Source organism: Gasterosteus aculeatus, chromosome 20 (assembly GCF_964276395.1).
Source record: "Gasterosteus aculeatus chromosome 20, fGasAcu3.hap1.1, whole genome shotgun sequence".
NCBI lineage: Eukaryota > Metazoa > Chordata > Actinopteri > Perciformes > Gasterosteidae > Gasterosteus > Gasterosteus aculeatus.
The window spans coordinates 5,693,636-5,705,984 of NC_135707.1; the positions used below are offsets into that span (position 1 = coordinate 5,693,636).

Sequence of the window (12,349 nt, forward strand, 5' to 3'; positions counted from 1 at the left end):
AAGAAGGGTTAGAAAATCGAAATTATGACGCGCACGTGCTCCTTGCAGCTGGTTGTCAACGTCACTACGGTCACACTTTTTTTAAGGTCCTATAGAGGTCCTTTCTTTTGTCTCCACCCCCTTTATTTTTTTTAGGCCTACACATACTTTTCTTCACTGTTTTCTTGAAATTGAATAAACTACAAGTACACATATTCAGTGTCATTGAATGTATGTGACTTTAACTGATAACGTAATGCAATATAGCCAGGACGGCCTTACAGAGTTGCGACCCACAGCACTGGTTATAGGCAATGCCAATAACCAACGGCATGCAGTGATGACTGGGAGGTTTTTCCGCTCACTGGCAGGTTCTCTCCTCCAAAACAAATATGACAAGTATTACCTGGGCGGCTTCGCATTCGTATAAATAGACGTATTACTCAAATGTGTTGAGTTAAACTTTGAATGTAAATTAGAAAGGTGTTATATAGGAAGTAGTATATGATTATGTATGTTATCAAACGTAGACTATGATCATCTAACTGCATAGCCTACTGATTTATGTATTAGCTGACGTGCTCACCAGTTAGGGCAAGGTGCCCTTAGACTTCACTGAGTGTCAGGACATTCTCTGGTCCTGGTAGAACCACCGTGACGTGACGTCCATCCACATTTCCAGTCAAAGTCAGAGTAATCAATTTTCCTTGATCAGTTTTATCAATTGTACCAACACCAACAGAGAGAGAGAGAGAGAGAGAGAGCAATGATAAATAAGGAGTTTGGCTCAGCTCCGCTGGCCACACTCAATAAAACATCACCTGAATCACAGGTACCTGTAGTCCTTTCAACGTGAAGGTGAAAGAAACAAGCTTGTTGTTGTTTGTTTCATGATAAAATGTTTCCCCCTCACGTAATCGAGTCAATGATAGAATTTTATATTTCTGGTTATATTTTTTGGAAGTGAAACCTTGATGAACCATGAATTGGTTTCCTCCAAATGGTGACAGCTGAGCGTCAGCTAGCAGCTAACTGTGCTAACCGCGCTAACAGTGTTCCCATGAGGGGAACACTAAGCTGTCGAGGCGCTTGCACAACTGGACTGTTTGTCATCTGGATTCAGGCATGAACCAGCCAGTGGGGACACGCTGACATGCACTAAAAACTGCTTCTTAAACAAATAACTGAGATTACAACACAGACACACAAAGAGGAACGACTTTGACCTTTGACCGTGTAGACGATACCCAACTCGATCTTTAGCTGTAAGGTTTTTGCTGCTTTATTAATATTGTGAATATCACTTCAGCACCTTCAAGTCTCTGGGTTGTTTTTCCCGTTACATTTGAGAGCCGGCTTTAGTAACAATGCATACTAATAAAATGATCCTAGTCGTAGGATATATATTGTCTCACACTGGGTTTGCAGCACCGACTTGAACCTTCGCCCCGTTGAGCCTCTCCTTGCAGGAGTCAGCTCTGTTTGAGATGATGGAGGTGACGGTCTAGGGAAGGTTATGGATTGAAAATGCTGGGATGGTGTGGCCATGTAAAACAATTGAACTGGACACTGACAGTCTCCTGGCTGTCAACAAGTTGGTTTGTTGTGTTGTTGCCTGGCCCTGTTGTGAGGGGAGAAAGGTTCTTGGCAGTCTGCTGAGCACGTAGGAAGGAAGGAAATAAACGGAGAAAGACATATTTGACTCAGAGCCTTTATTCTTATTTACGAATTGTCTTCCACAATAATAATCAAGAGTTCAGGGTGTACAAAAGAGCAACTTTATATGATTTTTTCCCATTTCATACCACTGCATACCACTGTACTTAATTACTTCTTGGAAAGAAATATGGCACTTGTCACTCCGCTACATTTGTGTGAAAGCCAAAGTTAGTTTACATACTATGATTTCACAATCAAAACATTACCAAAAGAGGAAGTGTGACCACCCGTCACCTCAACCAGCTATGATGTTAAAATACTCAAATATCCATTCGCTTTTATACATTCACAATAATTTAAAGCTCAAGCGGGGCTACTCTTTCCAGCATGTATTTTTGATATATTTATTAAATCTGCTTTTAGTAGATCAATTCTTATATAAGACCAACAACTGGAGGAACACAGTGAGTCAGTTTTTCTTTGGAAACAGCCTGATTCTCGTTACTCATGGCTCGACTGAATGATACATGAAGGTGAAAGTGTTGCATATTTTGACAGATTTCTGCAAAAAGTGCACATTGTTTTCACTCAGTGCCGGATGTGCCGGGTCATGGTGTCGTTGAATTCACTTCCTGTTTTATTTTAGACCGCATCATTGATAAACATGAATAGGACTCTAACCAGCTTAGTGCGTTTCCCCTAATGCCAATCAAATCTTCGACTCTCCAACAGGATGTTATGATCAATGGTGTCAAACGCAGCACTGTGGGGTGGATGAACATTTTAATGTGAGAAAAACTATAAACATCAGGCACATAATGATAACATTTAAAAAAAAAATCAGTGTAAATGGTTTAATTGTTTTTAATAGTGATGATTTCAATACAAAAATACTCAACAGCCTTACAAATAAAAACAATTTCACAATAGGATGACTGTTACAATTTAGTATAGAAAAGATGTTTGATTATTGATTTGTATTGTTAACGTCACTAATCCAGAGGAGAGCCGTACACCTCCACCTCACACAGGCTCAGAAACTCCTCCCTGGGGACGACCACGTTGACGTAGCGACCGTCCATCCCGTTACACTGGAACTCACCGACACCACCCGCTGGGATGCTGGTGATCACAGCGCACCTGGCAGAAGAAACAGGAATGACTTTAGGTCCAAAAACGTTTGGTCTCTGTTGCTCTGATGAAGAACACAGAGCAGGTAAAAGGCGCTTTAAGCAGTGAAGCATACAAACATTAAAACAAAAGCCAGAATGAAAAGAGGTGCATTTAGTATTTGTGGGAAGAGCGATTTCTTCCACAGTTCAGCTGTTCAGTGTTCATAATTGATGGTTAGAGTATTTCATGAATTACCTTTTCTTTTAACAAAGTAAAAGCAACGATGGATGTTATCATCCTACAGGTTTTACTGCTTTCATGCAAGAATAATGAGGCAATGTGATTCTTTTGTTAATGAAATGTTTTGGAAGAACAGTATTTTTAATCAGATGATGACATTAGATGAAAAGTTAAAGGAAGAAATGATTGAGGATAAAATGAATGTCTGAGCAAAATGTCTATATTATAATCTGTATCAAAGCTGTGGCTAAAAAAAAAAGGAAAAAAGTTGGGTTGAAATAGAGAATCCTAATGTACTAAAGGTGTAAAGAAGAAACCTTGGCTGGTAAGTGGACACGTGCTAAACTACCTGGCGTTGTCGTTGCCGAAGTTGGCGAGGGAATCGCCGATGCGGATCTCGGCTCCATCGAGTCGTTCGGCGTCCTCCTCTCGGTTGGTTATCTTAACGGAGAACACTTTGTGGGTTTGACGCAGATCCAGTCGCCACCAGGGGTTGACGTTGTTTTGCGTGTGAGTGCAGGAGCCGTCCTCCCACTTGCTGCCAGGATTCCCGTCGATGGCGTTATAGGCGGCGCCGAACATGTACAGTGACGACTGAGAGGCTTTTCCTCCCAGTGCCAGGTTCTCTCCTGCAAGACAAATATGAATATTTTAGTGTCATGGAAGAAAGAATTCTAAAAATAGAAGGTCAGAAAAGGTTTTTAAAATAAATCTAAATATGTTAGGTTAAAATGTAGAAAAAGTTTTAAAATAATGGATCAAAAAAATATATTTAAAAAGTAAATTATTTTAGGTTGGAAAAAGGTCATGGAAAAATAAGTAATGGAAAAAAGGTAATGGTTGAATGTAAAATAAAAAGGTATGATGTAGGAGGTATCACAAAGACTATTAAACACAATTAACAATATGATTATTTTTGATGAAATGTAGTTTAAGAATTGAAAATAAACAAAATGTATAACATAAAAACTGGTTTCATATTATTTATTTCAGTAACAGCTTAAACGCTCACCAGTCGGGGCGCGGTACCCGTAGACTTCCACTTCACAGAGTGTGAGGATTTTCCCTGATCCTGGTAGAACCACCGTGACGTAACGTCCCTCCACGTGTTTATTGAGAGTCAGAGTGATCGTTGCTCCTTGATCAGTTTTATCAATTGTACCAACACTAACAGAGAGAGATAAATGAGAAATAAAACATCACATGGATCTCATTCATACTTGTAGTCCTTCAACATGAAGATGGAAGAGACAAGCTTGTTTTTTTTCCTTGAAATTGGAATTCTCCATACTTAAATAAAAAAAATAAAAAAAATAAAAAAGGAAATATCGAAATATATTATATTGTATTATATTATATATATATTGTCTCACACTGGGTTTGCAGCACCGTTGTCATCTAAAGAGTTGCCGACGTGAACCTTCGCCCTGTTGAGCCTCTTCTTGCAGCAGTCTGCTCTGTTTGTGATGACGATGGAGGTGACCATGTAGGGATGCAGCAGGTCCACTCTCCACCAGGGGTTGGTCTCTTCGTCAGTGTGGGTACAGGAGCCAGCATGGAAATTAGAATCAGTGTTTCCATCAATTGCATTGTAGGCAGCTGAAAAGTCATGTCCGTAGCGGTCCGACTGAGTGGCTTTTCCACGTAAGGCCACGTTCTCTGCGAGACGGGTGAAAAACACAAAAGAGATTTAAAGCAGTGTTCCTCAAACTGTGGGGCCGTGCTATTACAGGTGGGGAAGTTCAGAACTAATTCACTTCAAGAACTTTATTGAGAACTTCCCATCTTAAATAAAGTAGGACATAAGCAGGCTCTATCTGTTTCAACAAGATTTCTTGTGGAAAGCAGGCTTTTTGCAGCCACTAATACTGATAAGAAAAGTTTAATTAAAGAATATCGATGAGAAGGACGATACCTATCTTCAAAAATGATGTTTTTATTTGCACAGGTTACACATTCAAAAAACTGGTTTAATTACAGCCACAAATCTATTTGCTGCCAAGTATTTGTTCTTTTTTGCACACGTAGGGCTTTATTTGCATTGCTCTAACAACATGTTTTGTCTCATAAAGCAATCTGGTTTACTTGAAAGTGATTGAAATGTTTTTATTCTATTATTTGAAAAAGCAGATGGAGCAGACACAACATTTTATTTCAATTAGAAATTCAACTTTATTCATTTTTAATGTTGGGTCTTTGGGGCATGAATGTCTTTTTTTCTCCAAAGTGGGACGTCAGACAAAAGGTTTGGTAACCACAGCTACTAAAGAAAAAACATGCAAATAGACAAAACACAAAGTACAGACAACCTCTGCAACAGAAACATGTTGCACTTTGTATTTGTTCCCTTAACTTCAAATCTAATAAGCCACATGGAAGAGAGGATGTTGGTCTGCCAATGCAGTCCAACTACTGCAACATTACTACAACATTTAGAGAGTTCTGGATAAAGAGGATAAAATTCTAGTAGCTAAAATGTTAATTTACATACATATTCATGTTACTTTTCTTGCTTATTGAACAGACCTACGTGCACCAGGTGACCATCAAACTCACCGTAAGTGTAAGCCGAGCGCGTCTCCAGGAGGAGCAGGAGAAGGAAAGTGACGGGTTTCATTATTCTGGTGGTTTTAAATAACACAGCTTTTAATTCATTATTACTTGTGTAATATGTGTGCTATTGGAATTCTAACTGTATCATAACTATAATGTTGAATGGATATGAGATATGATTCATCCACAGGGTAACTACTGTATAGCAGAAGAAAGAGTAGATTTACATAGTTTTAGTATTCAGGATATTACACAGTTATCTTTACAACTATTATTTCTCTCCATATTCTGCAGAGGTACATATCTATACAAATAAATAAAAAGCATTACCTGGAGGCCCAACACCGCGAGGATTCAATGAAAATAAAAAGCTTCCAAACAACGGAGACATAAAACAAGTCCTGTGTTCTTTATATGTGTCGCCCTGAATGTAACCAGCCAATCATAAAATATTAGATCATATTCATCTTCAAAACAATCACATCTCATTGGTTTACTCCCGTGCACATGTAGTTCCCTTCCCCGAACTCGTGATTCAATTTCAGAAGAATAAGAAGTGTGTCAAAGATCACACACAACAATTCAATATGTTTAATACCCATCAAGAGTTCAGGGTGTACTATTCAGAGGTACTTTATATGATTTTTCCCATTTCATACCACTGTATACTTCTACTTAATTACACCTTAGAAAGAAATATCGCACTTTTGACTCCGCTACATTTGCATGAAAACTAAAGTTAGTTTACAGATTGTGATTTCACAGTCAAAACATTATCAAAGGAGGAAGTATGATGCCCTAATGGACCACCAAGCACCTCAACCAGCTGAGATGTTAAAATACTCAAATATCTATAAGATTGTATAGAATCACAATATAAAACTCAATCGAGGCTACTCTGTCCAGCATGTATTTTTGATACTTTTATTGTGCTTTTAGTACATCAGTTCTTCTTCTTCTTTTCCAGAGTATCACAGAGCATTTTTCACCTTCACAAAAGTAATTTGAATGAGTACTCCTTTGGTCTTTGCTTACTGGACATCCTTCACGGCCTCTGCAGGCTGGCTGGATTCAAATGGCCCATTGCAGCAGGAGGATTGGTAGAACAGGGTTCAAATTAACTGCTAAAGTGTAAAACAGAGATATAACCAACAACTCGAGGAGTGCTGTCAGTCGCGTTGTTTTGCAACTGCCTGATTCTTGTTACTCAAGAGTTTTCAACGGTGAAAATGTTTAGTTGCAGATTGATAGATTTCTCCACAATGTGCACATTTTTTTCACGTCTCTCTGTTTCAACATCTCAAAAGTGCTACTTCTCTGTTTCTCCCTCTGAAAGGTTATTCACCACATGTGTAACCCTCAGACTATAATTCTGTCACACACATCACCACAAACTTGAGTGCAGGGAAAGTTTTAATCCCACTTGTGGTAACACACATCCAGCAGAAAGTTGAACTTGCACTCGTAACACAAAGTAAACCTTACACACATACACGCACACACTCACACAACGGAGCGTAACCCTCAGCAGAGAGAATAAAAAGAGAGCGCTTAAGACGCTCGGGGTCTTGAAGGGTCCCAAACTCGTCAAGGCGCTCGGCCCCTTTGGTTTGGGACTGTAGACACTAGACCTCACAAGAGTTGGATAAAAATATCACAGAAAAAACAAGAAAAACTGATCTCTAGGTCACGTTGTGTTCAAAAATGAAGAATCTCCGGACGAACAAAGGACATCGTGGATCAAAAAGTAATTATTAATAAATAAGAAGGCTGATGTGTTAAAAAGTGAACATGTCAGCTTAGGATCCGCCAGTTTGTGCAATTACTGACTACCACATAGTGACTGGCTCCTGGTGCGTTCAATTTGACTAGTTATTTAGCGTTTTTCACAGAATATGGTGGCGCAGTGAGGTACTCCACTGGATGCTAGTTCATTGTCCTTTGTATTTTTAATGTGTCTTGGTCAATGTGGTGGTGTCAAGTCATACATGCATGCATTTTGGTTGATTACATTACATTGAATACAATCATAGCTGTGCATTGGTATTACTCTATTGGTTACAGTTTCAAAATCATAGCGGTACACAGGCATTATTCTCATTTCTTTATTGATAACAAAGTTTCAGAATCATAGCTGTAAACTAACTGCATTTTATTAAATGGTCTAATGCATGAACCAGGTTGTCCATTTGTTTATAATATTCTACAGTTATTGCCGGTCTACTCATTTTCTAACATTTTTACATGAATCGCAATTGACCTATTGGGATCTGATCTAGACCTTTTAAGTGCAGACGTCTTTTATCATCTATCATCTAAGCGGACATAGACAGTCATTATTGTTAGAGGGTACAGATGCCCTGCTGTCTTAATTAAAGGCCCTGCTGACTAAGTCATGACATTATTCCAGTTTTTCCAACAGGATAAATGGTTATTTGGTCATGGTTCAAATAAATGAATATTTTAGGAGTGACATCTTGCTGCAGATTGAAGTGTAAAGCCCAAAGTTTTTAACCAAAAAGGTGTTGTTTATTCTAAGCCAAATATGGATTACTCTTCTGGAGGATGAAACTTCAAATGCAAGAAAAACGATTGACATCAGACCAACATATAAGAAAGATAATGCAGTGTAAATAATTGAAATTTATTACAATGTTGATCATTTCAAAGAAAAGACAACGGCGTTACAAATCAAGCATACGCATCAGTAGTGCCATGAAAAAAAATTCAAAGGGAAAGAAATGATTTTTGATTGTTGGTTTGTACTGTTAACGTCTTCGTCCTTAATCCAGAGGAGAGCCGTACACCTCCACCTCACATAGGGTCAGATACTCTTTTCGGGGATCACCACGTTGACGTAGCGACCGTCCATCCCGTTACACTGGAACTCACCGACACCACCCGCTGGGATGCTGGTGATCACAGCACACCTGGCAGAAGAAACAGAAATGACTTTAGGTCTGAAAACAAAGCAGCACAAAGCATTTAAAAGAAACCGTAAACAGCATTTAGCATTCCTGTGAACGCGCGGCTGTGATGTACTACGTCCAAGGTGTGGCTTTGAGTGAAGCCACTTATTGTTTTGTGAAGCTAATTCTGCCTAGCATGCAGAACATGAGTTGGGCAGCGGCCCGGTAGCCGGTGGTAGCGCTGGGTCCCATTGTCCCCGAATAAGGACAAGCTACCTCGCTAACTAGCCAGCGATTTGTTTCTTGAATGGTTTCCCGCTCTTTTCTCTGCAACCGCACTTTTCAATCTCGCTGATGTTTGCTGTCACCACAAAAACTAAACTAATTGCCATTTTATTTTTTTCAAGGTCTCAAATCAACAAATGAATTGATAACATTATAAAGTATTAAAACACAGATTATAAATGAACAAGGCGTAAACTACCTGGCGTTGTCGTTGCCAAAATTTGCGAGGGAATCTCCGATGCGGATCTCAGGTCCATTGAGTCGTTCACTGAACTCCTGTCGGTTGGTTATCTTAATAGAGAACACTTTGTGGGTTTTTCCCAGATTCAGTCGCCACCAGGGGTGGACGTCGTCTTTTGTGCGGGTGCAGGAGCCGACTTCCCAGTTGCTGTTAGGATTTCCATCAATGGCGTTATAGGCAAGGCCAGACGAATACAGTGACGACTGGGAGGCTTTTCCTCTGACTGCCAGGTTCTCTCCTGCAAAACAAATGTGACCCGTGTTACCTTTCTTTCGTTGCATTTCCATAAATAAAACAAATGACTCATTTTGTGTTGAGTTAAACTTCGAATGTAAACTTAAAACGTTTAAAATGTAGGAAGAAGAATGCTCCTTGATCAGTTCTATCAATTGTACCAACACTAACAGAGAGGAGAGAGAGCAAGGAAAAATAAAACATGACATAAATTATAATATAACGTCCATTAACATGAAGATAAAAGGACAGTGTTTACATGAGGGGAACCACTAAGAGGGCGAGGCGCCTGCCTAAAGTTATTCTTGTCGTATAATATATATATATATATATATATATGTATGTAAATTGTCTTACACTTTGTTTGCAGCACCGTTGTCATTCAAAGAGTTGCCGACGTGAACCTTTGCCCCGTTGAGCCTTAAGGAAGCGGCGTCTGCTCTGTTTGAGATGACGATGGAGGTGACGGTGTAGGAATACAGGAGGTCCACCCTCCACCAGGGGTTGTTCTCTTCCTCAGTGTGCGTACAGGAGCCAGAATTGTAATCAGAATTACGGTTTCCATCAATGGCATTGTCGGCGGCGGCACGAATGTGGAAGTAACGGCTCGACTGAGTTGCCTTTCCACGCAAGGCCACATTTTCTGTGAGATAAAAAAAGATTCAAAGTAAGATTGTTTTGAATTGTTAATCTTACAGTCCCACCTAATTATAACTAATAAGAATAATGCTGAGAGCACAAGACACTGCTAGTAAAGAAAAAACTAACGGACAAGTTAACAGAAACGAGGACGCCGGTCTGACAAGGCAGTCCACCTACAGCGCAACCTTTAGAGAGTTAAGATTATATTTTTTAAATGAGAAGAAACAATCTTACTACAGTGTAACATCTAAAATGAATCTTTAAAAGAATATTGCTTTCTATGAACACAAGTCCCAGGATTTTGTAAAAGAAAAGAAAATAGTTTATTTGCCTAAAAATATTAGTAACTTGTCTTAGTTACCAAACAGACCTACGTGGGCCTCCCGGTCATGATTGACAATAAACACGTCACACATACTCGTAGATCAAACTTACCGTAAGCGTAAGCCGAGCGCGTCTCCAGGAGGAGCAGGAGAAGGAAAGCGACATCATTCATCATTCTGGTGGTTTTAAATAACACAGCTTTTAACTCATTATTGCTCTTGTAATAAGTGTGATATTTGAATTCTAACTAAATTAGAACTCAAATGTTGAAAACGTTGGATGTCTATAAAAATATAATTCTATCCACAGGGAGTTTGTCCATGATCTGCAGATAAGAGAAAACGACAGAGAAATATGATATGATGGAACAAAGAAAGGAAGAGTGTTACCTGAAGACCTGAGCGTCGGCTTATTCAATGGAAGAGAAAAGACCTTCCAAACAACTGAATACTAAACAAGTCCTGTGTTCTTTATATGTGTCTCGCTGAATGTATCCAGCCAATCATAAGAAATGAGATCATATTCATCTTTATGACAATCGCATCCCATTGGTTTACTTCCATGCACATGTATTTCCCTTCCCCAAACTCGTGATTCATTATCACCAAGCAAGAGTTCGGGGGTACTTTGTTATTGATTCATTATATGCATGATTGCTTGATATGCTTGATTTATTATAACTATTTTTAAAAATATTCTCTAACTTTTTTACATTATCTATCTGACTCTTGATGAGGACCCTCACACCTTCAGAGACCAGGAGCTTTCAGTAACACACACCCACAGATCCCACACATTCAATACCCATAATATTGACCTCAGTTTGAGGTGAGTTTGAGGTACATGATTTTCTCCTTTTTATATTACCATATACTTCTACAATGAACGTCATGCAGAAATATTGCACATTAAACATATTATATATTAAGGAAGTATAATGCCTTATTATAAATTAAACTATCAGTGTAAAATATATTAATACAATATCCCTGCCTCAACCAGCTGTGATTAAAATGCTGGTATATGTAATACTATTTGATATTATAACAATAACACAACATTCTCACAAACGTTCTACTCTGCCAAGCGTGTAGTTTTGAGACTTTAATTGAAAATGACTGTAAATATTTTTAGTTGGTACAGTTGTTTTGCAACAGCCTGAAAGATGTTACTCAAGACAAACAGGTGTGTGTTTTGTAGAGGTCATGTGAGGGAAAATGCTGGTGTCAGCCTTCCTTGTGCATTTGACCCAAACAATTTTACCGTTAATGCTGAAAATGCTTAGATGGAGATTTATATATTTTTTACATTTTTTTTTATACATTTTTTGTGCTCCTCACTCACCCACAGTCGAGCGACTGCACAATTTGAATGATGACATGAAGTGTTAAAGCGCTTTGAGTCCATTTACCATTTGTTGAATATGGACCACACAGGGATATTTATGTGCACCTCTTCTCGTGGCGCATGCCACAGCTCATTGATAGATTACCACAGAGGACCTGTATTTGTTCTTGGATGTAGATAAGGTTTATTTTTGTTTAAAAAAAAAAAAAAACGAAACTTGAGCTTTGCTAAACCTCTCATTACAGTAAATATTACTCAATGTACTGAGAGGTTAAAGGGTTGCAAAGAACAAAGGGGGGAAATAAGTATGCAAGTGAATTTCTTTTACTTTGCTTTTTCAGCATGGCTTTTGGTACATTTCTAGAGTTTAGAGCTGTAATTCTATTTTGATTACCACTTTCTCTGGAATATAAAGAGATTGCATCATCTTCCTTTTATAGGCAGCCTTTTGTTTTTAGAAAAAATTCACATGTACTCTATTTAGTGTAAATTCACAAATATGTCTGGTAATACTTCCTTTTCAGACACAATAAGTCACTAAGATTACTTTTCGCCGCCGATTACTAAATCAGTTGCTAAGAAACTTTTGTTTGGATGCAAAAAAGAAGTCTGAATGCTTAAGAGTCTATGAGAAAATGTACTTCTCTCTTGATTTATCCGCTCAGGAAACGTAAACATGAATTCTTGGTCTCACTCTCTAGTTTCAAGTCTTCTTCAATACTGCATGATGTTCATTTAGTGAATTATGGTCAATTTAGAGTAAAATAATGCGTGACGGCGGGGCAACTGTGATTGACAGATCAGATTAATGACAGGTCCCATG

At 38.6% G+C, this 12,349-nt stretch overlaps 1 protein-coding gene and 1 pseudogene across 2 annotated transcripts; both read right to left on the minus strand.

Moving 5' to 3' along the window:
* Nucleotides 1-2,486: 2,486 nt before the first annotated feature.
* Nucleotides 2,487-6,035, minus strand: LOC120810394 (uncharacterized). The gene is made up of 6 exons (XM_078094647.1): nucleotides 5,875-6,035; nucleotides 5,548-5,612; nucleotides 4,365-4,650; nucleotides 4,004-4,158; nucleotides 3,341-3,620; nucleotides 2,487-2,778 (listed from the first exon to the last, which is right to left on the minus strand). Exons 2-6 carry the CDS (start codon nucleotides 5,606-5,608, stop codon nucleotides 2,631-2,633), a joined length of 930 nt encoding a protein of 309 aa, XP_077950773.1. The 5' UTR covers nucleotides 5,609-5,612; nucleotides 5,875-6,035; the 3' UTR covers nucleotides 2,487-2,630.
* Nucleotides 6,036-8,312: 2,277 nt separating this feature from the next.
* On the minus strand, nucleotides 8,313-10,695 carry LOC144389459 (pentraxin fusion protein-like; annotated as a pseudogene). The gene is made up of 6 exons (XR_013453544.1): nucleotides 10,569-10,695; nucleotides 10,291-10,355; nucleotides 9,571-9,856; nucleotides 9,324-9,379; nucleotides 8,938-9,217; nucleotides 8,313-8,474 (listed from the first exon to the last, which is right to left on the minus strand). The product of XR_013453544.1 is annotated as a pentraxin fusion protein-like (transcript).
* Nucleotides 10,696-12,349: the final 1,654 nt, after the last annotated feature.

What these genes read in the sequence shown, in the direction of transcription:
- LOC120810394 (XM_078094647.1), bottom strand. Translation starts at nt 5,608, where the DNA reads ATGAAACCCGTCACTTTCCTTCTCCTGCTCCTCCTGGAGACGCGCTCG. An exon ending in GCGCTCGGCTTACACTTACG is followed by an intron (nt 4,651 to 5,547) that starts GTGAGTTTGATG and finishes CCCGTCTCGCAG; the next exon opens with AGAACGTGGCCTTACGTGGA. An exon ending in TTCGGCAACGACAACGCCAG is followed by an intron (nt 2,779 to 3,340) that starts GTAGTTTAGCAC and finishes TTCTTCTGCCAG; the next exon opens with GTGCGCTGTGATCACCAGCA.